The sequence below is a fragment of the Calidris pugnax genome, unplaced genomic scaffold, assembly GCF_001431845.1.
Source record: "Calidris pugnax isolate Ruff unplaced genomic scaffold, ASM143184v1 scaffold40, whole genome shotgun sequence".
Taxonomy (NCBI): Eukaryota; Metazoa; Chordata; class Aves; order Charadriiformes; family Scolopacidae; genus Calidris; species Calidris pugnax.
Window position 1 is genome coordinate 575,980 of NW_015090796.1, and position 26,849 is coordinate 602,828.

The 26,849-nt window shown below is 36.1% G+C and overlaps 1 protein-coding gene across 1 annotated transcript in view; it reads left to right on the forward strand.

Moving 5' to 3' along the window:
- KIAA0825 (KIAA0825 ortholog) overlaps nucleotides 1-26,849 on the forward strand; it is a 291,162-nt gene that overhangs the window by 11,933 nt on the left and 252,380 nt on the right. The window contains exons 3-4 of the mRNA XM_014936866.1: nucleotides 51-136; nucleotides 24,584-24,723. Coding sequence (XP_014792352.1) covers nucleotides 24,593-24,723 — 131 coding nt within the window. The 5' untranslated portion in view covers nucleotides 51-136; nucleotides 24,584-24,592. The remainder of the gene's footprint in view (nucleotides 1-50; nucleotides 137-24,583; nucleotides 24,724-26,849) is intronic.

The window sequence follows — 26,849 nt, forward strand, 5'->3', positions numbered from 1 at the left end:
GTTCCTCATATACTACCTATTAGTAATTTAATACATTCTTTTTTGCATAGGACCACTGATGATTTATTAACTGAATGTTATGCGTAGCCCCTTAAAATTGAAGATTTCGGTTACAGAGGGAATATATTGACTGAAGGTATGTATTTATGTAAATTGTATATTGATATTTTCTAAAATTGAGTTGCTCTAAACTATAAATGGTTAAAAAGTTCTAACTGGGTGTTAGATGAGACCTGTGATGTTTATAGAAAAGTGCTTATTGGTACTAAGAATGAATTTTTATTGATTGAGGAAAATGGAGATGCTACATTTAAATTTGAGTTTTTAAAAAGTTAAAAACAAGCTTTGTTCAGATTAACCATTTTATAAATTTTTATCTCTTCACAACAGCTATAAAAATGACGAGTTGTGTTAACTATGAAGAAATGGATAGGTATGAACTTTGGATTAGTGTTATTTTGTGTCATGGTTTAGCCCCATCCAGCAACAAGGACCACGCAGTGACTCACTCCCTCCCTCTTCTCCCCCGCAGGGTAAGGAGAAGAGGGAGAAAAGGAGGGGGGAAAGGTTCATGGGTTGAGATAAAAATGGTATAACAGAACAGTGATGGAAGAGGGGAAAGAAAAAAAATGGTAAAAGAATATACAAAAGAAGTGATACAGCACAAGTCACTCTCACAACCCAATGATCCTGAGCAGGGATCACAAATTCCTGCCCCCAGCTAATGCCCATTTATATGCTGAGCATGATGCCTGTGGTATGGAATATCCCTTTGGCCAGCTTGCTGTGTCTTTGCTCCTTCTCAAGTTCTATGGGAAGCTGAAAAAGTCCTTGAGTAATATAAACATCGGTGAGCAACAACTAAGCCAGTATGTGTTATCTAGTTATTCTCATACTAAATCCAAAACACAGCTGCTAGAAAGAATATTAATTCTATCCAAGCTGAAACCAGGACATGTTGTCAGAAGCCTGAATAAGGTATCTCTCTAGTAAAGACTTACAAGGTTATTGTGGAAACTAATCTAGAGCACGGTTTTTGAAATGCGTATTGTAATTTGCAGCATTTGCTTAAGTGAAACAGTCCCTAATATTTATCACATTTGGGGGAGAATGCAGTCTGTTTTGTACTCTACAGAAAACTCCAATAAAGTCTTTGAAGACCCTGTGAAAACCCTGTGAAGAAAGGGTCAAAAATGGGGTCTTACTCAGTATAGTCAATCTATTTCTCTCCACTCTTTTGATTGTGTTGCCATTAGTACATAATAGTACAAAAATCAAACTTGAATAAAAACTTGTAATCATTCCAAGGTGTGGCTTAGGGACCTATATGATCCAGTAGTACAGATAAAAAAGTGGATTATTTGAAATATGAATAGTTGACTCTACAATGTTTTTAATTCTTCTCATGCCATTTAACTAAGGGCGTGTGAGTTACGTTGGGCAATGCAAATATAGGGGTTGGTGAGGAATATAGCCCACTTGGTTCTTTCCCTATAATAAACCTGTCCCTAGTGCACACTGTGATAGAACAGAAAAATGGAAAAACCATTCCAGTCTGCCTTTATATTAAAAATCAAATTATTTGTTCAGTGCCATTCCATAATATACACTTGCAATGCAATAAACTTCTGGTTCTCTTAATATGCAACAAACTTAAAGTTTCTGAATAATGCTCAGCTCCAAAGGTTAGCATGAGGCAGGATATTGTAATGTCACTTATTACCAGCCTATCTAGGAAAAATATGTTTTTTCAGTGAACACTCCCTAGCTTTTCTATCCCTGAACTCTTTCTCCCTTTTTCAGAATATATGCCATTAACTACTTTTCTCATTGGATGTTTTGTTTGTGCTGGTAACATCCTCCATATTGTTTCCTGGAGATGTACCAGTGAAGGGAATCTTGGGTTGGGACCACCTGCTGTTGGCTGGGTCACAGCAAGCATAATTTTTCTTACAGATTAATAGAATATAGTTGAAACGCTAAGGTTCGTTACAGAACTCTTAGCCAAAAACAGATTTCGCCACAACTCATGCTTCTGAAAGATACTCTGGCGGAGTTGTTATAGTGCTCAGTTTTTGGCAATTAAATTAAAAAATATATAGACTGAACCTTAAAAAATGGATTGTAATGTAAGTTTCTGGGTTGAATCTTATATGGCTTATTAATTTTTAACTTTGCAAAGGTTGTAAAATATTATAAAATTAATATAAGGAAAATAAAATTTGCTAAAATGTTTATGTGACCCTAGAAAAAAGTTTTTACTCCTTTTCCTTTAGCCTGTGATGTCCCTCTTTCTTTCTTTGTACAAGCTTTCAATGTAGTCTTCCTTAAAAAAAATGAGATCCTATAAAATTAATATAAGGAAAATAACATTTGCTAAAATATTAATGTGACCCTAGAATAAAGTTTTTACTCCTTTTCCTTTAGCCTGTGATGTCCCTCTTTCTTTCTTTGTACAAGCTTTCAATGTAGTCTTCCTTAAAAAAAATGAGATCTTTCCTTTTCAGTCCAGATGTGTTCTGAAGCAAGAGATTTATTTCATGTGATAGGCAAGTAGCGCACATTGTTTACCCTGTAGTTCCACTCCTTGCCTGGTTGCACAACTCATTTGAGTCTTGTAATTATGTAAGAAATACCACAGTGCGTGGTGTTCACTTGTAAGATATTTATGAATAGTTGCCTTCTTAATCGTGAAACCAAAGGCTAAGTGCTTTCTAGAGAATTTAGTAATATCTTTACAGTAGTTGTTTAAGATGGTAGGGAGGAGGAACCCCTTTTGCATCACAAATCAGCCTTTCCTTTTTGCACAGTAATTTATGACCTGGTCTGGTTCCAAAGAAAGATTTTTTTTCCCCTGTGTGAATGCATTTTGTTATGAGTCCCTCTCCCGTTTTTCAACGCTGTTGCCTTTACCATATTTTGAAATCGTATTCTTGACACAGCATCTTTCCAGAAGAGATAATCAAATGTATTATGGTTCTCCATGAATATTCTTGAATCACACGCAAATGGTATTTCCATGGTATATACAGACTAACAGTATAGGGGTAAATGAACTTCACCATGAAGTACGAGATATTGTTTCATGAGCTGCAGGACTTTTAGTTGCGCTGTGATAAGGAGCTTCAGGATGGAGTGTGAGAGTATAGTTTAAGAGATCCTTCAGAAGAAGGAAGTTCCTTTTACTGTAACCATTCCTTTATTTTCCTTTCTTTCTTCTTCAGCAACAATGGAAAGGTACATTAAAAAATCTAGCTTCCATGGTAGTTACAGAACTGCAAACCCATTAGACACAAGGTTTAGTTTTGTACAAGTATTTTAATTACTGTTAAGTGGATGTGATGTAGGCGCTCTTTTGTATCAGTCAGTATGTTTGTACTGTAATATACTGTTCTACAGATGTATTTCCTGTTTCCTACTTCCATAGTGTTTGGCTTAAATGCTAAATGATATATAATCTGTGCTTATTTGATGCGTAAGGCTAGCTGTATCAGTTATGAATTCTGCTCTGGATTCAAACTGATAGTTAACTAGAAGTCAAGACATAGTCAAGACTAAGCACTTTATCTGAGAGGCTTAAATCAATGTCCTTTTACTTAAAAATAAGAATACCACTGGTCTGTGTTACTACATAATTTTTTTCTCCTTTAAGTGATCTTTTGATCAAATCCTTTTAGAATAAAAGAACATACAGGTCCAAACTGATGCATGCCTCATATGGTAGAATCAATATACTGCTGAGTATCAAAATAGTGCTTTGGCTAGCAGTGCTAAATGAGAAAAGTACAGTAAGCTGTTAAAGCTCTTAGTCTTCACTAGGAAGAAAAACAGGGTAAGAAAGCAAGCAGGAGGATGTCTTGCCATGAAGATGAGTGATCATGGAGAGCCAGTTGCGAGCCCAAACTGTTAAAAGAACATTAATACGCTGCTGTATTGCTAAAAAGAAAAATTTTCTTGTTCTGGAACTCTAGAAACCATCTAGGCATGTAGCTATGCATTTCATAGTGGTGTTATGGATTTCTCAAAGACAGGCTTTTATTGTTTTGGTGTATTCTGACTTTACCAAAGAATCTTTTAAACCAGCTTTGATTAGTCTAAAATTAGGCCTGTGCATGAGGCAGGCAATCTGAGGTGTTTAAACAATACTTAACATGAGTCTTCTGATGGCAAGCAGCTTGGTAATTCTCTTTTCTTTTTTTATAACTAGTGATGCTTCAAACCTGGTTGCAACTTTAAATAAGTCAAAATACTAAGAAGCAATAGACTTGCAGATGATTAGAGGGACTGATGTGTCTATGTGAAGAAAATATTTTATATAAAAATGTATTATGCTTTGATTATCCACATAATCAAATCCACATAAACTTCAAATAGAATGCTAATTATATAATACTGTGCCTCATCAGAGAAATCAATTATTTTTAAACTGATATATGTGAAGCAGCAACTTACATTATCAAGCTTACTTTGAAGGCAAGCCAACAGAGAGGAAAATGATTACAGATCATATTCTTTTGCAGAAGCTTATTTGCCTTGAACATATTTCCTGTTGTCAAGTGCTAACCTTTCTTAGATTGTTGCGGATGTGGTTGAATATAAAGTTGTCCTCCTTGAAATTCTGATTTATATTACATGTTAGCAGCAACCATTCGGTCAATCTTATAAATGTAAAATGATCTTGAAACAGATCCTGTGAGATCTACAAAATTGAAATTATTTGTATAATCTTTTTCTTAATTCAGTTAGCTTATGACATCCAATTGTCACCTCTTGCAAGCAATTTTTTCTTTGACTTGAAAGTGCTGGCTTCTTTAAACACAATTACAGTTGTTGGTTTGCTAATCCTGTGAGTCAATCTACGCTAAACAAGAAGCTTATATCAAACCCTTGGCAGCTTCAGTGAAAATTAAAAAGCATGCTTTACTGTAGAGATTGTCAAGAGTGGAAATAATATTTGTCCAGTCGGACAGCTTGCTTTTGTAGTCGCTAAATGAAAGTTGAGATTCTGTCTCTTCCTTGAAAGCTTCTGTGTCAAGAAGGTAATTTGGACTGTTTGTGGTTTGACAGGGATTATTAAAATCAGATGAAGTGAAGGGAAGGAAGTGTGAGAAAGCAAAATTGACAGTGACACTCTCTATTATTTGCAGCTTGGATCATGATGACTATGTTGATATGATAGATTCTAAATGTTAGGTTCGCTGTTGGGATATGTTAAGCAGCAAATACAGTAAAATGCAGTATAGATGATTTTTCTGACACAAAGCCATCCAGCATTTATTTTCATTGGGAAATTTGAGAGGGGGAGTATAGCAGAAAATGAAAGGATAGAGGGGCAAATGGAAGGAAAAAGGGAGTGGTTCAGAAAGAATTTAATTTTCTCCTTTGTGATTTGATTTAAGCAGCAACTCTTTATCCTTTTTTGAGTTCATACAGCTTGCTGGTATACTTCAGAGGGAATAAAACTGAGGATTAAGAATTGATGGAACAAGTCATAAAATTTCTTTTTCCAATGACTTGAATTTTGGTAGGAATTTTTTAGCATTAATAGTTTTGCATAAAGTGAGCTCAAGTCTTAAAGACTGCTGTTTCACATCAATTTTTCATTACTTGCATCTTGCATGTTATTTTTAAATAGTGATCTTTTCTGCCACTCGGAGGTAAATAATTTAAAAACTTAAATTATTGCAATATTCATATAGCTGAATTTTTAATTGCTGGAGATACATTAGTTGCACATTCTATGCGTCTTTTGGTGTCTGGTGAATATGCAATGCATTATTTAATCTTAATCCTTTGTTTTATCTCTTGGTTGTATAGGTAAACTTTCAATTTTTGAATAGCCAAGTTAGTGCAGAAGGAAGACATCTGATTAGCCAAGTTTGGAGGTTGCTCTCCTTCTATGTGGTTTCCTTTTCTGTTTTCCAGTACGGGAACTTTGTGAAAAATTCTATTTTGGGGCAATTTTTAGTATAGAGTCCTACGATTTTATAGGAAATTAGAGAACTGAAAGGAGAATAAGTGACACATGAAAGTCTTTGCTGTTATTTAGCATAGCTTCATATCTTTCAAGCAACATCATGCCATGTTTGAACAGTTGAGCCTTACAGGGTCGTGTGTCCCGTCTCTCATCTTCACCCATCTTCACCGTGAAGTGTATTAGCATCCGGAGTGATTCATCTCCCAGAACAAAAAGGGTGAGGGAGCAGAATGACTGAGGGAAAAGAGGTGACACAGAATTGTTCGCTGACTTGTAAAACGTGGGCTGTCACGAGAGAAGAAGGTGGAGTTGAAAACAGCGTGGGGAAGCTGGTAAAGGGGTAACGGAGCACACACAACTCGTGGTGTGAGAGGAGGGTGCCAGACCCTGACGTGGGTCAGGGTTTATGTGGAACACAGATAACCACCCTGAAATAAGAGAGGACTGAAAATGTGTCAACAGGACAATCTCTAAGGGAGGTGAAAAACACTGCAGAGAGCTGCTCCTGTGCAAGAAATGAAACGCGTAGTTCTGTAGTTGCAGAAGCTGGTCCTCGTACTATCAAAAAGTTAGATTAGCATTAAAAATTTTTGTTTTGATGGAAGTACGTACCAGCCTGAGGTCCTGCTGTGGTTGATACTAAGCGTGGTGAAAAACAGTACTTAATCAGAAGAGCTCACAATTTAAATAGGACAAAGGAAAAGGGAGGAAAGAAATACAATTCCTGTTTTCATCACATTTAAAGAATTTAAAGTAAGTGATGTACCCAACTCCTGCTCTGTAGTGGAGTTAGTGGTATGTAGCAGAACGAGGAACAGAACTCTAGTCACATGAGTGTGACACTTGCAACTGAATTTAAGTGTGTGTATATCATTTAGGGAGTTAGAGACTTGTGTTGGTAGAAAGAAAATAAATCAGGCCGATTTCACACTTTGAAACTATACTAGTTTGACATTAATGAACAATATATGCATGGTACTTAGTTGTTATCAGTCGTTATGACACAAGATTAAAACAGTTAGTACTTAGCTTATCCTAAAGTGTGAGTATATGGTACTCACACTTGATGGCTTGGGTCCTTGATGGTCTTAGTTACTGAAGCAGCCAGCCTCGAGCTCTGTAAGGAGTGTGAGAAACACCGACTCACATCTTAGAATTTAAAGAGGACAAAGTCACCGAAGCAAAGGTTAAAAATAATAATTTATTAATACGAAACAGCGCTGAATCGGGTGCACCAAAAATAGATGCACGATGATCTTTCAGCTTTCAGGTATTTTATACCTTTATCCCGGCCGCTTGAGTCTCTGTCTCCCTTCTCATGGGCTGAGAAGTTGGAGCTCACATTCTTCCCCACCGCTTGACCTATTACAGGTTTATTTTGCACTTTTTCCCATATAAGGCACACACACACCTATTCTATGAAATCATCATCCTAAACACGCCTTTGATTAGTTGATTATGCTACATGTTATTTCAGAGTCTTTGCTACCATCTACTTGGCAGATTTACCAGACTGGTTTCTTTGGCCTTATTGATACTCCCCTCCCCTCTGGGTTGCTGTGTGGAAGGCGGTGTTGCGGTCTGTTTCTCTTCCCCTGGATAACGCCCTGCCAACAAGGATCCCTTGACAGAGCAAGGGCATTTCTGGGGATTAATTGGATACAATTTATTAGACTCTACTATTACTAAGGCTTCTTTGTTAGTACTATCACACTAACAATGATACATCAATTAGCTGAAGCAAAACTTAGCTTATTTCCCACAGGAGGGAAAGCATGAACCCAATAAGCAACTTCTCCCCATGTTATTTTCTCTGTATTTGATGCTTCTTACCATCCTCCTCAAAGAGATTGGGAGGATCTCATTTGCTCTCAACATAATTTATTTTATTTTTTAGGCTCAGGACTTCCTCTGGTTTTGCCAGACTTCCTTTCCCTTTATTCTGCAGGATTCCTCTGGTTCCAACAGACATATCAGTTGGTTTATTTGTATATTTTTCTCTTATCTTGCACATTTTCCTGTTTGCACATGTTTTCTTGAGCAGCCATAAGTTCCTGTTTGCTCCTTTGCAGCTGGGTGCTTCTCTTTAGCAGAGTTAGGGAATGCTTACACATTTTCACAGATCATGCTGTTAGTAAGAAGTGTTACAACGCTACGGGATGCTTATGCACTGTCAGCAGCTATGCTGGTTTTCTAGTAACCTCGTGTCTCTTTTCAGTGGAAGGAAATACTAATTGTGCCTCACTTGAGGTGGTGGGGGTGGGTTTGCTGTGCCCAGAAATGTGGGTTCAGCAGCCAGTTGCAGGTGTGAGGGGGCATTCTGATGTTGACACCGGATGCGAGGTGACAGAGACAGTCACTTTGAAGGCAATTGGAAGGATTTTCCATTTTCCTCCCCTAATAAATGGGGAACCAACAGTGACAAACGCCATACTTCCATATTACTTCTGTATCCCCACATCATCATTCAGTGCTGGTATTGTTTAAATGCTTTGTGCACAAGTACTTCCAAGTGCAGAATTTATTTTTTTTTAAATAAAACAAATTATAGAATACTTAATTTAAAATTTGCATTTAACATTTAAAATTCAGGTTACAGTTAGTGTGGACTTAGTCTAGGTTAGTTAGGGTCGGAGGAGGGCTGCCTTACCTGAATGTGCAGAATTTACCATGTTACTCAGCCAAATGCTCCTAATTTTGAAAATATCTGTAGCGTGTTAGAATCCATTTCTGTCTCCTCACGTCTGCTCTATATGAAAGGGGAGATCAGTTGTATCAGGCTATGTTTTCTAATGTCTTTCTGTGGAATTAGTCTGAAAAGCGAGGAGAAAGAAATAATAAACTCAAACCCCAGGATTTCAGTATTTAAAGTGTTTCCAAGTACAAAAATTATATTTGTTTAGAACACAGATCAGAGGAGGTGCTTCTGGCAGAAGTGAATATGAATTATTTTGTGTAGTTCCAGAGTTAATTTCAGATTCCTCATTGCTTGTTCATGTTACTGTGTAATATTTCTACTGAGTTCTATTCTTAATATAAACAACACAAATGCATTTCACAATTTATACAACATAGTATTTTTACCGCAAGTGTAATGTGTTCACATTTTGGCATAGCTGAGTCTATTTGTGATTAGCAGAAGTCCACTTTCCACCCCCACAAAGATTTATTCAGCCAAATGTAAGGGAAGGGGCCTGGAATTTTATCCTGAAGATATGTGGTAAGAAATGGAGATAAAGGTCACCAAAAGCTTTCAGTGGGGCTCTACAGAGGCCATGGTCAGCAGAATCTAGTGCACACAGTGGTGAAACATTTCTTGTTGATGTCTAAGGGATAATCTCCCCTTTACGTTCCTTGTCAGTGTTTTATGGAAAGGACTGATTTGTTTTGATAGTATATGTGGTGGCTGTTGTTTCCAGAACCACTGGAGCTAGAAACTAATATTGTATTTTGGTAAAGTACCCCGTGAGTCTCCTGCCTGTTTGTGATACCAGTTGTTAAAGGCTTGTTGAAATAGAAAAGTAATGTGAGCATAAAAGATTTTAGAACCAGGACATTGTACTAAATAAGCATTTTCAGTATTTTTAAAACATCTTGGTAGGCTGTCAAAGTGAAATAAATTTCCACATTTCAGAAGTTACATAAATGAAATTTTCCTTAAATTAAGTTGAATAAAAAGAACATGACAAACATCGGCATTTTGTTGATTGTCCCATCATAATTATTTTTATACTAGATAGAATCTGCTTCTTATTTACTTTACTTTTCTTATTTACTTCTTATCTATCTAGCCGGGACTCCTATATCTGTCACAAGGGTTTTAGGAAAATGCTGAGACCTCTTTAATAGTTTTGAATGGAGATATTTTTTTTTGAAACACTGAGAAGTTCTAAAACTTAACCTCTGAAAGAATGGATTCCTGTGTTGACTTACTAAATTATGTTCATCTGCAGTAGTATGAATAGCATCCACGTTCACTAATTACATCTTTTTGACCAGTGACCCACAAGAGAGTGACAGTTATTTTCTGGCATCTATTCTGGTGTCCGTCATAATGATGTGAACATGATGATTAACTTGCGTATTTAGAAGAGTTCAGGAGTAGCAGCCTGAAATTACAGGTGATTTAACTTAGATCTTATAAATAAACGTCTAAAACCTGAGTCAAAATCCACAGTAGAATTTGTAAGAAAGATAACAATGAATATGTGGTATTAAGAAATGGGTTGCTTCAAATGAGGGTAGAGTTTATTGTCAGTAAAGAGACTAAACTTTGAGGAGGAAGTCCTTTGGACTCTAACCCAGGCAAGGCCTCGGTTTTCTTCTTTTCCTTGTTTACACCAATTATGCAAGTTCTTACTGTGTTTCATGGCAGATTTTCGACAAGAGCTGAGCAGTTTATCTACACATACTTTATCAAATCTTATATTTTATCTTGATACCAGTTAAAAGGTGAACTTTAAATAATAAAATGTAAGCCTAACACAAAAAATACTATAATCTGTGTTGAATTAATATTTGGGTGTGGAAGGCTGATTAAATGGTCAAGGAGGTTGAGTTTCCAAATAAGTCAGGTAACTATTAGTAAAGTTTGTCAAGAGCTTTCTTTTCTACTTCTATTATTTTTACCTAAACTTTTCCATCTTTTTCCATGTCCTTGGGGGTATTCAGTTTTAGAAAGTGACTTACTATACTGCTTTCTGAAGATGAAATAGGCCTGTAGATTGAAAAGCTATGAGCCACAAACTGCTCTGTGATCTAGGAAGCCAAGATAAGTTACACGTGGAATCGTATTGTCTTCCTCTTTTAAAATAGTGATGCCGTTTATGTTTGATTGAGTACAAGAATATATGATGGTCTGTGGAAAATCGTGAGACTTGGAAGTGATCCCTGGGTCATACAACAGCTATTCCAAGGTAGAAATACTAGCTGGATGTTGTGAGAACTAACAAATACCCTTTCAGAACCACTCACGTGCCTTTTTTGCCCTCGTCCTTTTTGATAGTTACCGTCTATCTTTTCCCAACATGTGGCAAGGAGATTCAGAATATTTGTATTCTTTCTGCCTTTGTTGTGCTACTTCAGCAAAGCCAGGAGACTTACTTTCACTGTCTATATATTCTCAAACAGAAATGGACTTTTCCCTAAAAGATGTATCTCAAAATAAGAAATAAGAAGTTTGTTCACTTAGGCTTGGAAATATTGAAGATAATTTTTGTATTTTTTTATTAGCACCAAAGTCTGTACAAAACCACGGTAGTGGCTTGAATGGAACTGAAGGTTTGTAAAGAACTTCCCCAACCTTGTAGTTTCTTCTAGTCAGCTATTTGAAATTATCTGACTGGAATATAAACAGAAAACAGAATCTTTATAAAATAATCTAAAAAACAATCAGTGCTACAAAAATGTAATTTTTCAAATATTTAACTTACACAGTTTATTAAAGTGTAACTGTCTAATAAATATAAGAAAATATAAGCGTGTAATTGTGTAAGTTTAAGAAAGTGTGTATTTATGAACTGTTAATAAGTTTGCTCTATTTAAGCATCTTCCTAAAAACTATGTAATAGCTCTTTAAAATTATAGTTTATCTATTTTTTTTTTCTTCTTACATCTTCTTCAATAAGTATTGCACCCAGATTAAATCTCAATGGACTTTCAGTATTCTGAAGTCCAGCACACAAAGATCTGGCCTTAGTTTCTCATTCTGAGCTATCCATAACACCCATACTTTATATCTTTCAGGCCATAGTAACCATAGTCTATTGTCCTATTTATCTGTACTTTGGCCAATACCTAAGTCTAGGCATAAGTGGTAGGTGAGAATAAAAGGCTAGGTAAGAAACCTGAGCTTTTGAGGATTTGCTTGCCCACTCAGCCTGCTGTGAGCACCGGAGGTCCAGCTGGATGTGAGGAACACAGCCAGTGAAAAATATGGTATGATTTAAAAGACTCTGTAACTCTGGGGGACGCCAGCAACTGGTGTAATTGGATTATTTTGTCAGTGGTGACATTTGGTTATGAAGAGAGAAAGAAATGATGTTTTATTTATAAAAGGTTTCTTTTTAAAAAAAAAAAAAGTTTTAAAATATCTACCAAAAATTTACTTGCAAAATGTATATGACTTACTGCATTAAATTTTATTTATAGAAGTGCACGATTTGTTATGTAATTTAAGAGTTCTAAATAAAAATTGGCTCTCAGTGTCTCACTTGGATCTTTTTCTGAAAAATAGTGAAAACTGAAAAAATTTATAGTCAAATATTATTTCTTAACAAAAACTTCACTATTTAAAATAATTTGATGTGCAACATGTTAGATGACACATTCACAATATTATCGGTAATGCATTCAATATAATTAAATGGGACAATATGCAACCTTTTTAGTATGATTTTTAAGTAGGCTTTAAGAATTCCATTAATTAAGAGAGGAAAAAATTAAAGCAACAGGAACAAATCAGAGAATATACAACTTCTTTTCCCTCTTCTTCCCTTCCCCTCTTCCTCCCTTTCTCATCTTGCATACTGCTTAATTACAAAGATCTTGGAAAACCTGTTTTGAAGAATATATCTAAATTGGGGGTAAACAATTTCTCAATAACTATCTTTCAAAGTGAAAATGAAATAAATATTGTTCTGTTTTGATAATTAAAAACTGTCTATTCATTAATTAATCTTAGAATCTGTACAATCAAAAAATCTCTTTTATGTTCTTTTTAAGATCTTATTTGCATGCCAAGTATTAGCAAGTCATCGGCAATTTTTAGCAATGTGACATGATTATTAAACACCTAGAAAATGAGTAACAACCTTTGTCACAGAAAGACATTTTTATTTTTATAATTTATTGAACTTTGCACAGGAATTTCTACAAGGAAGAACATGTGGGCCTTAAGCAGATCATCCTTTTTTCTTTTTTTTTTTTTCTTGTTATTTATCATATATTGTCAAACTTCAGTGATGATTAAGGTAGAAGACTTGAGTCAAGAGTTTTTATTAAGCATCCCAGATTTGTATTTTGATTGTCAGCTGAAAGAAGTACAATTCTTGAGGGAGGGGCTTGGAGGGCAGTATTTGCAAACAGTTAAAGGCAGTATCCCTTGCCATTTCTCATGGTATATGTATTAATGTTTAGGCCACTATGCACCTGGGATTGCTTCAGTTCCTCTCTGTTACTTAAAACAATGATGCTGTTCCCAACCACATCATAGTCATGAGAGTTTCGTGTCTTCTGCAGTTCTAAGAATCCACACATATCTTCAGATAGTTTTCTTGACTTTCTTGATGTTTTTTTTCTTTGTGTCTGTGTTTCTTCTTACGCAATATGAGGCAGTGTTATGCAAAGTAATGTTTTGAGGACTTGCTCAGGAACCCAGACAAAGAAGGTGACATGCTTCTGAGATTCAATGGAGAAGCATCTGTCTGCACCAGTGTGCCCAGGTGGCCAAGAAAGCCAATGGCATTCTGGCTTGTATTAGAAATAGTGTGACCAGCAGAAGTAGGGAGGTGATTATGCCCCTGTATTCAGCACTGGTGAGGCCACACCTCGAGTGTTGTGTCCAGTTCTGGGCACCTCAATCCAAGAGAGATCTGGAGGTGCTGGAGCGAGTGCAGAGGAGGGCAACGAAACTGGTGAAGGGCCTAGAAGACAAATCATATGAAGAGTGGCTGAAGGAGCTGGGGCTGTTTAGTGTGAGGAAGAGGAGGCTGAGGGGAGACCTCATCACCCTCTACAACTACTTGAAAGGACACTGTAGAGAGGTTGGTGCTGGTCTCTTCTCACAGGTAATTAGTGACAGAACGAGAGGGAACGGCTTCAAGCTCCAACAGGGGAGGTTTAGACTGAACATTAGGAAGGAATTTTTCACCCAAAGAGCGGTCGGGCATTGGAACAGGCTGCCCAGGGAGGGGGGGGAGTCCCCATCCCTGGCTGTGTTTAAGGGCCGTTTAGATGCAGTGCTGAGGGACATGGTGTAGGGGAGGACTTTGTAGAGTAGGGGAGATGGTTGGACTCGATGATCCCAAGGGTCTCTTCCAACCTCAATGATTCTATGATTCTATTCTATGATTCTTCGTACGTTGTGTGCCACTCACTTAGGTTCTTATCCTGAGGGAGGTTTCCCTTGGTTCAAGGAGGCGAGGAGTCAAGCTGACACTCCTGGATGCAGCAGAGGTTAGTCATCAGTACTTAAAACCACTTTGAACATACTTGTTTAGTGTACATGATGCAAAAGTGTCTCAGAGTCTCCATCAAGTTGCTTTTTCAGCTTCTGCCTTTTGGAGGTGTTTTGTGTTTAAAACATTCCAGTTGTGATTCATCTGCCAAACAGCAAGTGTACACACATCCTGTGTGTAATTTAGTTGTCCCAGGACAACCCATTCCTGCAGTCAGACAATAGGGAGCTTTTTAGAGACGTGTTCTCATATTTGGTAATGTGTTTTCCAAGTGCTGTATCTAGATATCTCTGCAGTCCCTTGCTAGTAGATGCCTTTACCGTAAGTGTAAGGCACATTGTGTTCATCTCTAGATCAGGCTTTGTCCTGCTCACTCGTTCAGTCCCTTTTTGCAAAAAGTCCTTGGAGACTTTCTTTCCGTTCTTCCCAAGGCCTCCAGATAGCACAAATCAGAATCCGGATTATCCACAGAGATGGTAATAGCTGTTATCACTGAACGCCGAAATCAGGAGACACAGAGGGGTGTCTCTTATCATGCTCCCTACAGAAGGACTGATGACTCATACAGCTTTGAGAGGTACCAACGTCATGCTGTCCCTGACATTTAAGGATCTGAGGTCATCACTTTCCATGCTTTCCAGTATCATGGCATCTTTGGTTAGGAATATCTAATGTTTGAAGGCTTTGCCTCTTATATTGGATTACAAATTCTGTGTAAATTCATCAGAGTCATTTAACGGGGATTGTTTTTTTTCCATTTGTGCAACTATTTTCCTGAAGTTTATTATAACTTAATTATATTTGAGTCTTCTACCCCTTTGCAAAACTTGGCTGAAATTGAGGAGAGGGTGCACCTGGGACAGCACGGAGAAAGACAGATTCACAGACAATGGGTTTTTTTCAAGGAGAGAGAAACAGAAGCTTAGCAGTGCTTTTGGAGTTAAAAATCATAGGTGAATAAGAAGCAGTATGTGACTGCAGTACCCTCTAGTATCATACTGACATAGTTAGCATTAGGCAATATGGCATGAAACCTTTACAAGTTGAATTATGCCAGCAAAAACAAACTTTTGATTTAAGAAATGAAATATGTTTTAATTTAAAAAAAGAAAAATGAAATAAATGTTTCATATTACCCTGTGTAGAATTTGGTAAGAAGCTTTAATAATAGTATTTTGGGGAAAAATAAAATCCTTGACATTTATACTACTAAATAAGCCTTAAAGATTGTGACTATCAGCTTGGACCCACTTAAGAGGCATTTCTATGGAGAGTTTCTGTGTTTCGTTTTTATAAAATTGACATTTTTCAAACTCTCAGCTTTAAATTGACAAGTAATGGAAGAAAATAGAAAGTGCGGGAGTGAAGGGACTGAAATGGCAGCCTACCTTTAAAAGCTGTGGTCACAGAATTTTTTTGTAATTCTTTTTAAATATAATAGTTTCATTGGAAGGCTATTTCCTGTTAAAATTCTAACAACTCTGTGTCTGATCTACTGAACCATAAGACCTCAAAGGTCTTGAAATTTCTTTCCTTTAAATACCATTGTCCTCAAAGAGTATTGTGTCCGGATGGAGGATTTTTTCCAATAAACAAGAAGAGAAAAGGCTTTTATGGTCTAGTGTAGAGGTAGCTAGTATGTATTTGTAAGGTTTTTCGTTTAAAATGGTCTATGCTAGGTTCCTTACCAGTGTGTTAAAAGATTAGTTCCTTCAGTACAGTCCTTATAAATCTGTGCAATTTTAGACATTAATGACAAGCAAGATAGGAAGGCTGTAGCAGGTGTTTTTGAGAGCATAGTTCTGAGAGGGATGTGGGGGTTTGTAAAGTATTGTCTCTTCTTTCTGAGTTTATAAGTGACAGAAAGTGAGAAAACTCACTTATTATCCCTAAATAGCATCTCTTATTGCCACAATTGGAAAGACAATTCTGCAGCAGATGTACCGTTAGTCTCACACATCGGAGATATCTTACATTCTTGTCCTTCAGGAAAAAAACACAATACCAGGCAGTCTTTCTGGGGAAAGTAATTGCTGGTCTCAGACATTTTCTCGTACTGGTATGCAAGATTTACTCAATACTTAATGATCCTCAGCTTTAGCTGTAGAAAATACATCAAGTGCTCTATGCTATTCTGAAATTATTCTATTTATTGTATATTTTCTTGGCAAATAACATTAGTCAAAAAAAAAGGAATGATAAGAAAACATACAGTAGGTATTTCTTACTAGGCTTCTAAGAATCTCTTGTCTATGTGTTAGTGATTACTTTAGTCTACTGATTAGTAATTATTTTTGTAATTTAAAAGTATTTTTAAAACATCCATCATTCATAAAGCATATCCATTTGACAATGAGATTGATTGATGTAGTCTTAATCGGGCATAATCGGGGAACTTTTGCTGCGTTTGTGTGTTATGTGGCAATGGCAGAAAAGTGGATTATTGAATATAATAATTATTCTCCTACTCCGGTCTGGTGAGACCCTACCTGGAGTACTGCATCCAGCTTCAGGGTCCTCAGCACAGAAGGATATGGACCTGTTGGAACAGGTCTAGAGAAGGCCATGAAGATGATCGAAGGTGCTGGGAGGGCTGGGAGGGGGGCTGAGAGAGTTGGGGGGTTCAGCCTGGAGAAGAGAAGGCTCCGGGGAGACCTCAGAGCCCCTTCCAGTCCCTCAAGGGGCTCCAGGAGAGATGGGGAGGGACTCTGGATGAGGGAGGGGAGCCCTAGGAGGAGGGGGAAGGGTTTGACCCTGCAAGAGGGGAGATGGAGCTGAGATGTGGGGAAGAACTTGTTTGGTGTGAGGGCGGTGAGAGCCTGGCCCAGGTTGTCCCGAGAAGCTGTGGCTGCCCCATCCCTGGAGGGGTTCAAGGGCAGGTTGGAGGGGGCTTGGAGCAGCCTGGTGTGGTGGGAGGTGTCCCTGCCCAGGGCAGGGGGTGGCACTGGGGGGGCTTGAGAGTCCCTTCCAACCCAAACCATTCCATGATTCTATTAATTTTTTTGGTAAGGCCTTAAACCATATCAAAAGAAGACAGCATTGCGCCAGGTTTATCTGTTGTGTTTTGTTTTTTTTTTTAACTTACTAAATATAATAGAACTACAGGAACACACGCACACAAAAAAAGAATTCTATGAAAAGAGGCATCTTGAATCCTTCTTTTATCTCTGCTAAAGAAAGCCAGAAGGGGAAAAAAAAGAAAAAAGGCACACTTGTATACAAACTCCTGTTTTCACACTTACAGTTTTGGTCACTGTGAAGACCGATAAGAAGGCAGGGAAAGCCACTGACTTTTCACAAGTAGGATGCTTAATGTTTGTGTAATTCTTCTGTAAGAATGGCTTGTTTATAAATATAGAATCTTGGATGTTGTACACCCTGGGATTCCAGCTGCAGGGTTACTCGCTGAGAGACAAAGATGATACAGGACTGTTTCACTGAAGAGCTACTCAGAAAATGGCCATTTCTTCTCTTCTGAAGGTTATGAAATCATGTTATGCTTTATTCCTTTCTTCTGACATAACTCCTCAGGAGTTTCCTTGCAACTCCAGATGGCATGTTCCTCTTTTGAAGTCACTGCCTTTGACCAATAGTGTTTGATTAAGTTCATGTAAATGAGAATTCTCTCCTTGTCTTTGAACATCTCTTACCAGTCCCAAATAGCAGGAAATCTAAAAAAGCAGTGCTGATTCCTTTGCTTTATATTCTCAACATTTTGTGTGACTCAAAGGATGGGGGAGAAGCAGTAGGGAGAACTCATGGATCTTAGTTTTAAATTCTCGCATGTACATATGCCTGGAAAACAGGACTAAGCAATATAGTTCCAAAAACCCACAGATATTAAAAATAATAGCATATGCTATTTGTCAGAAATGTGTATTAGTATAGGAAGATTTCTAACTACATATCCAGTCCTTTTTCAAGGCTTTAGACAGTATCGATGATTCAATGGCTGATACAGCTGCCTTAGATCAGAGAACTGCATTCTGATACTACAGCTTTAGGTAGAAAGCACAGCTTTCCATTTCATCCACAGTGAGCTCTGTGTTTCTTCAGTCCCACTGTGGGTTATATCTTATTCCCACTCTTTTTATTTGCTGTGTCTTATACTGGCAGAATTTGGGAGAAAAACTGTGTTCAATACAGTTACAAATTTAATTATAGATATTGAGAATTTCTCTTTGAAATACATAAAGGAAAATGTGTTATGTATGTGGTGAATAACCGATGAATATAAAATTAACATTTAAATATAAGTTTGTGACAATAGCAAATATGGAAAGTCTGCAGGGGGGACATTAAAAGATGTTTCTAATAAAACTTGTTTCGAAGTAACTTGTGGCATTCAAAATATTTTTTAAATACTATCCTCATGAAGACTATTTTTTATATGCATTAAATGTTTTCTTTCACTAGAAGTGTATGGTATTCTTTTTGTAAAGCTGTGTATGCTTCAGCGAAGTGTGGGAAATTTGTGAATATAAAAATTATTGGAAAATTAAAAGATAGATTTTTGATATCTGCCTTTTAGCAGAACGAAAAATGGGTCATGTTCTTTTATAGACAGATTTTGTAATTTCTTCCTTTTCTTTTACCAATCTTTATTTTAAACAGTGATACAATTTTTAAAGGGTTTTTGCCACAGAAAATTGGGTAAGAAGCTTTTGCTGTGTCAGAGCAGGGCCTGAGAAAGTAGAATTTTTAAATGTATTTATTGTGTAAGCTCTGTGTGGTTTCCAAATAAACTTTAAATATTCAGGCGATAAGGAGTCCAGAACAGTAGGAATTTCACATTGAATAGTATTATCTCGAGCCATTGCCATCCCTGTTGCTGCCTGCTGTGCGATTGCAGATGACATCTCCTGTGCTGTAGAGCGGCTGGGAGCAGTTGTGCAACTAAAGATAGATAAAGGAAATCATTGTTAAGATGATGGTTTGAAAGTGTAAGCTGAGTGATGAAAAATCTTGTCAATTCTCTCATCCCCTTTTAGTTTTACAAGGATGCTAGGGCAATAAAGAGATATCTCCTGTAAGATAAGAAGCAGCATCAGAAAAAAAAGCTTCAATGGTTTGGCGAGCTCTCTGTGCATATAGTGCTGCAGTTTGAAATATCCCTGTTTTCAAATCACGAGTACGTTGACATCCTTTTTTTAAAGTAGTGCAAGTGGTAATAATTTTCTTTTATTGTCCTGGATATGGGTGGAATGAGAGCTCTTGGGGTGAATCTCATATAATGTTAAAGTAAGTTTTCAAATATTTAGATTGATTTAGATTGTAAAGTAACAGTCCAGAAAATTTGATTGCTGTGGTACTTGGATTGCACTTAGACAAAGCATTTTGTGCTGAAGTTTCGAATATTATATGTGGAAAAAAATGTTGCTTAATGAGCTGTAAAGTAACAGTCCAGAAAATTTGATTGCTGTGGCACTTGGATTGCACTTAGACAAAGCATTTTGTGCTGAAGTTTCGAATATTATATGTGGAAAAAAATGTTGCTTAATGAATAAATGTATTAGGTAATAGTTTTTAAATATTTCATAGGTACAAGTTATTGTTTCAATTCAAAATATAAATAATTTCTTAAAAGTTACCTTGAAATATACTAATGGTAATATTTGAAGTATTTGGATATGTGTCTCATTACATAGGAGCCAAAATTGTACATTGACATTAACTGAAGGAAATTAATGACGGGTCATGGGTTCTTTAACTCTTGAATGACTTTTTAAAGACTGAATTCTGGAGTTGAATGTGATTTGGTTTATACAAATCATGGTTTTGAAATTAGTGATTTTAACAAAACAATGTCAGTCTGCTGGTTTTCTTAGCCACTAAAGAGGTTTGTTTACACATGTGTGCGAGTTGTGGTGAATAACAGAAATTATGATATAATAAAAATATTTTTTCTGTAGCAAATTATGAAGCTAAATTATCATAATGACATTGTAGGATTTTTTATACAAACTTCGTATATAATTCTCTTTGTCAAACCATTTATTGTAAAATTATTTGCGTTCATTTAATTAAGATTATTAATTGTTAACTTTCAGTCTCGTGGTATAGATCTTTTATATATTGCCTCATATTCTGGCCTTAACAGGTTAGACATACTAGGAATTACGACTTTCTACCCAAGTATACATCATTTACCTAATATGACACCCCATGAATGGTTTGTTGCATTAAATATCTGCCAGTGCTTAAGTAGTAGATTGAAACCCTAATAGTTTGTTTTGTCTTTTTTCTGGAAACCTACTGTATAATTTGCTCAAGTAGGTGCTATAGAGCTCAAAGACAGATCTCTTTGGATCTGCATTGTATAAAGTGGTATACTGCCTAAGGCTTCCTATTTTACTTAGAGCTTGCATAAATGTGCAACAGGGCATTTGAAAACCCATGAAGGTTTAAAGTGCAGTTGGAAGTTCAATAAAGTATGGTCAAACATTATGACAAACCATAAAGTCTAACTTTAAGCTTTTGCTTTAGCTCTATGATTTTCTTGGACGCATATATGCTTCTTTTTTTCCAAAGGGCCTGACAGCCCAGCTAATTAATTTTCCATTAGACTTCAGCAATTGATTCTGAGGAAACTCCAGGCAAACTGAGGTTTGAAACTGTATTTATGGTTTTTCTCCCCTGCCAAGGTGTTCTGTCTAACTATAATACAAAATTTGCCCGCCATTCTCCATGGTTGATGCTGTCCAGTGATATCTGAAACCCTCTGAAGTCAAAACAAGAATCTTAAGTGACTGAAGTGCCATTGGGAAATAAAGGAGTAATGGTACTAAGTATTTATCAATAAATAAGTCTATCAACATTTACAGAGTTTCTAAAAATGCTGGAATGGATTTGTGTGCTGTAAACATTACCTAGTGATGTTTCACCTGGTGTAATTAAGGACTTATAATTTATATTTAAAAAGAAGAGTGTCTGTGTCAAAAAGTGGGATATGTCTGTTAGCTGCGTATCTACAGTATGCTAGACTATAATCTATACTTAAATATTCTGGTTTATACACATAAGAGGTATATTGTACATAAATTCAACAACAATGCTCATACAAAAATCTGGTGTAGGCCCACATAACTTTGACAAACTATATGTCTGAGAATAAATGCTTGCTACAGTAAATATAAACATTACAAACTAATCTTGGAAATGCTGTGGAATTTCTCATGTGTGTTTCTAGTGGAAGGTTTTTAAAATGATATTTATTGAATTGCTGTATCAGAATGAAGAAACACCCAATTTGAACTAAGTATCATTTTGTGTAGGACTCCTATGAGAAGATTGCTTCCATTTGATTGACATCAAAAAAGAAAACACTAAAAAAATAAGAAAAAAGAAAAACTGCTCTTTGGTGGTAAACACGATATGAATTGAATAAGGAAGGAGTATCTGTTGTATCAACTTGAATGTTCTATAATATTTTTTCAAATAGGCCTAATAGTTTTCGATAAAAATCGGTTCTTCACGTCAAGCTTGTTAGAAGTGGGAAATTGTTGCAGAGAAGTTAAATTGCATTGATACTGTGGGTTAAAATAAGAGACTTGAATAATATTTCTTTTTAAGCGACACTGTCCATAGGTTAAGTTTCTCGAGTACCTACCAAAAAGATTGACAGCCAGATCACTTTAATGGCAATGAATGGTCCTACAATATGTTTTGAAAACAACTAGACCTGTTACAGACAGGGATACACTGAGTTGCATCTGAAGCAGGTTCTGTAGGATCATTTGTCTCAAAACATACAATATTTCACTGTAATAGTAAATAGAAATATGATGGGATGATACTTTTTATGTAGCATAATAACAAGTGTTAGATTAATCTCCTTTGCTGAAGAAATGGGCTATTACTGTCTAAAACACTCTGAAAGCGTTTGGAGTTTCAAAACAGAGTTCTTCCTCCATATCATTGCAAATTACACAAAATTTTAAGAAGAGGATTTGTTTCTTAACAAAAATTGCATTTCTGCTTTTGGAGGAGGGCTGTTTCACACTGGTTGTCAGGGAGCAGCAGTGACAGGATGCTCTTTGAGAGCCTGGAGAGAAGGGGGGTGACCCAAGTGTCAGGGAGGGACCTCACCAACCGATGACCATCCTCCTGCTCCCCAGAGAGGCACCCAGTGATCGTCCAGTTCCACTGTTTATATCTCAACATACTTAGTGTCTCCTTCTGAAACATATTTGTGTTTTGCTTCTTCATACGATAGTCTTGTATTAGAGAAATGCTTGGGTGTTCGTAGGAAGAAATTGCTATTGACCATTTAAAACAATATTTGAAAACTGAACAATCAAGTATTGCGTTTTCCCCCCTAAACCAAGACTGAAAGGAATAATTACTGTGTTTTGACAAGTGAACTAAAGAAGTATGACATAGAAGTCTTACAGGAATGCATACATGAAAACTGGGCTGTCATGTTTACAAGGCGAGTTTTTTCATATGATGAATTTTTCAAACAGTAAGTGGTCTGTAAACTACACTGATATTTTCCTGAGGAACACAAGCTTCTTTTGGCTATCCTGTAAGGAAAAGAGTTAGGAATAAATATAAATATACAATTTTGATTGTGCAGCTGTTCTATGAAAACTCTGAGTCATTCCAAGTTGTTATTATTTTTGTATTACATGTATGTATTATACAGTACATTTTGCACCAATCACTGAGAGTGCTGCAAGATGGGTTTGAGTTATAGGTATTGAATGGAGTTAGCCTCATATTCTGTATAAACTCTGAGATATTTCTGAAGAGAAGAGGGGATGGATTTCTGTGACCACATCTGCATGTAAGTAGTATCATACATGGGTGAACGATGTATTTTCAATATTCCTTTTCTCTCAGTTCTATACAGTGCTGTTTAATGTTCTTCCATTGATTGCAGAACCTTCCCAATTGGCCTGCTGTTTTTTGCCAGAGCAACTGACAAGCATTTCAGCATTTGGGAGAATGCTTTTTAACTTCAGCTTTTAATTACAGTGTCTTTAATTGCAGTAACATCTGTTAAGATACTTTCTTACATTCAAAGGCTGTTCTTCCCTCAATGTGTTACGTGATGTATTTTGTTTACATCGAAACTTTTTAACCACAAGGGTGACTGAGTTTCAGGTACATTCCAAAATGTTGAAAGCCTTGGAGTTGCTATTTGCAAAGGAGTATCCTGTAGCTTCTGAGAATTTAAGGAAATTATATATCCAGGAAATATTTTGTGGTATTGTACTGCTAATTGTGGTATGCTTTTCTAGTCTTTAAATGACTAGTCTTTAAATGATCTTCGTGTTTATTCTAACTTTGTTTTGAAAGGAGAAAATCAGAATCACTGGTGTCATTTCTGCTGAAGAAATTCACAGTTCTGCTACTTGTAGGTCTACACTCATGTTTGACCAAAAACTGTCATCTTGATCTCACATCTTAATCTGATGTTCTTTTGGAATATGTCTCTTTTACACTGCTCACTTAGAAAAGCTCACAGCTTATTTTTCTAGTACTGCCTCTAGGTAAATTTCCAACAAACGCTGTAACTGCTTCATAAAAGAGTATTGCTTGCAAGGAAAATAGTGTATTTATTAATTCAGTATGTTTTGTTGTCCAAACATTGTGTGCATCTGAATGGTTATGTTTGTTTCTCACATTACTACTGCAATATGAATACTATTATTAAATAATTGGTGTGAAATATACTGGTTATTTAGAAGTTTCCACTTTTAATATAATTTTTTTCTTTAATTTCAGTAGCAAGTCATCACTGGTTGTAAGATCAATGTCATTATTTCCCAAAAAAGAGAATACAGAAAAAACAATTCCACGAATGCTCTCTTTCCGATATAAAGACTCCTGGGATTTAGTGTCTTAGTTTGAGTAGGCCAGTGGATCTGGCCTGTGTTTTGGCAAAGTATTTGTTAAGTAAAATGTGTACAAAGCAATATGACTCTTGTTTTCTGGTACATGATAATGTTTTGGTCAGGATTTTTATGTTCTAGTTATTTGCAATGATATGCTTAATTTTCAGAAAGCAGTTACTCCTTGGATAGAAATGATAAGCACACAGAGAATATGTTTACCCCCTACTGTATTTACTTTTGTAGTTTCTAGTTATAATAGTGAGACTTTTTTTTCTAGATCTTAAAAATAATAATAATTATTAATAAAGCTACTACTCTAAGGTAGAAGAACTGTTTTTTTTTAAACCACAAAAAAATGCAAGATATTATGAAATTTATCTCTGCTTTTATTTTACAGGTGCCCTCTCTGCAGCACTCTGCTCAGAAGGATGCACAAGATTTACATTTCAATACTGATTTTCTAGTTCCCTACATAAATGCTTCCCTTATTAATCAGAGTATTTCCAAGGAAGAAAGTATTGTATATTTTCATACTTCTTCTCTGAGTTCTTCTGTCATTTAACCACTTTTCTGTATCTGTTTTACAGTTTCTGAAAATGGAATGGGGAGGAGAGTATTCGCTTGATTCTTCCAATTTGGACTGTTTGTTAAGTGTCCTTCCTGGAGAACAGGAGTTTCAACAAGTCCTTAGTGATCTTGATGAAAAAATAAAGAAGAACTCTTCTAGGTAAAGAGTACTTTATTTGTATCCAAAATATTAGTGACAATCACTATGTTTAGGAAATATGGCTTTTCTTTTCTTTCTTGTCTAGTTGTAGGTTAAAATTCTGATAATTACTTCAGTAATAATTTAACTTAACCACTTGAGCATTTAATGAATCTGTAATGCCATATATTTGTGGTGCTATAGTCTTTCTCTGTATGGTATTTTTAACAGTTGAATCATCTTGATCTTAGGAATTACTGCAGTAGGTGTGATAGTGGGGGAAGAAAATAGGTATTCCCATGACAGTTGTATTTCCTACATCTATGAGATAGAATTTTTATTCACTAAAAGAGCCACAGAATTATACGAAAAAAGCAAAATTTTAATTCAGTATATTCTTTAAGCATTTCGAACAGAAGGAGAAAAAGCAAGTAAGTTAATATATGTAATCTTTTTTATATAACCCATTATTTTACCTATTTCAGTTAAAACTGATATGCTGCAATACAAGATTTTGTAGCTAGAATTTGGTTTCCAATATATTTCATTGTCCACTTCTTTGTAACATACTGGTTTCCAAAAATCAATGCTATAGAAACAGTGGAGTACTGAAAGAGTTCTTTTTTATTTGGATTTTTTTGTATGACTACAAAAAAATCAGCTCAAAGTTTTGTGCCTTATTTGAAAAATGTTTTGTGGCTAAACTCCCTAGCACCTTTAAAATACTTTGGTCTGTGAAAGATGCTCCTAAGTGAATAAACTAGTTGCCCCTTTAGAAATATAAGCATACATCCAGAAATACAACAAATAGCGTAATTTTTTATTGAATTTTGGAAATGCTTGCCTTTGGATAACAGTGCATGTTATATACTTGCATGATTTCAAAGAATGCCCTTTATGGCATCTGTTTTAAGACACTGTAATTTTAATGAAGCCCAGGTTTGTGAGAGGTCGGTGTCTGTTCCGAAACAGCTTCCTGAAGAATGGAGATAAGCCGTTGCTGTATCTCACCGGAGGAGTGAAAACTGATTTAGGTCATTGCTGAATTCCTGAATTATTGTTATATTGCTTATGCCAGGCTGAGAGATTTTTCAGGCTTTTTATTTTTATTACTCTTATTTCACATTTTGAACATTTTAATTTTAAAATTCAGTGTTTACAAATGTGCTTGCGATGGTAATAATCCCAGGGTAGCAACGGTCGTGAAGATCTGGGAAATATGCTATTGTGGACCACTGGAACGTGCAATTTCGTATTATGTTTTTCCAGGTGATGACATCAGTGAAATGTAGATACTTATTTAGAGTTTAGTTGAAGTCATGACGCAGTTAAAGGTACTGAAGTTTTGAGTTGCTATGGCCTTGTATATCCAGGAAGAAGCAGCACCAGGGGCTTTGGCAGGTGGTGTCACCTCTTCAGCAGCTGCCAAATAAAAGTGAGTTTGTCATCATTATGCAGAGCCAGTCTGAGAATTAGAAAGATTAATTTCAAGATGAGCCTTTGGAAGAGGCAAGCTTTACCACTCTCATTGTTTTTAATTTGTTTTAATGCATGTAAAATGTGTGCTGCTGGTTTAGAAAACTTTTGTTGGTGGTAAAGCAGGCCAGCTGTTTGTTACTTTTAATGGTAATTTATATAAGTTAACGTTTTATGTTACATTTTACATTAACATCACCACAGGATTGGGGTGGGGTACACAACAATGCATGTCAGGAAAAGCTTTGTATTTCTGTTGAATTGGCACGTGAGCTAGTTTTTAAACTAATTTTCACAAGGAAAATCAGAAAGTAGCCCTGTAGTTACCAGGTGATATTGTGCTCCTATAATATGTCAGTTTCAGAAATGGAGGGGATTTTGAAAGAAGATGGACAGCAGCTGATGTGACTTTTAAATTAAAAAGAGTCCTTTTATTGCTAATATATTAGAGGTAGCATGGAATGAAATCATTTTCAAGTTACCATTGATCTTTGTAAGTGGTATGATAAGAGCAGCTCTATGTGCTACAGTGATACAATTGGAATACAATCCATTTTTCATCAGATAGATTTATGATTTTATTATACCACCGAGAATAAACATAATAGTATACAGCATATATATATTTTTAAAAATAAAACATTGTGTAAAAAATTATGATCCAAAAGTGT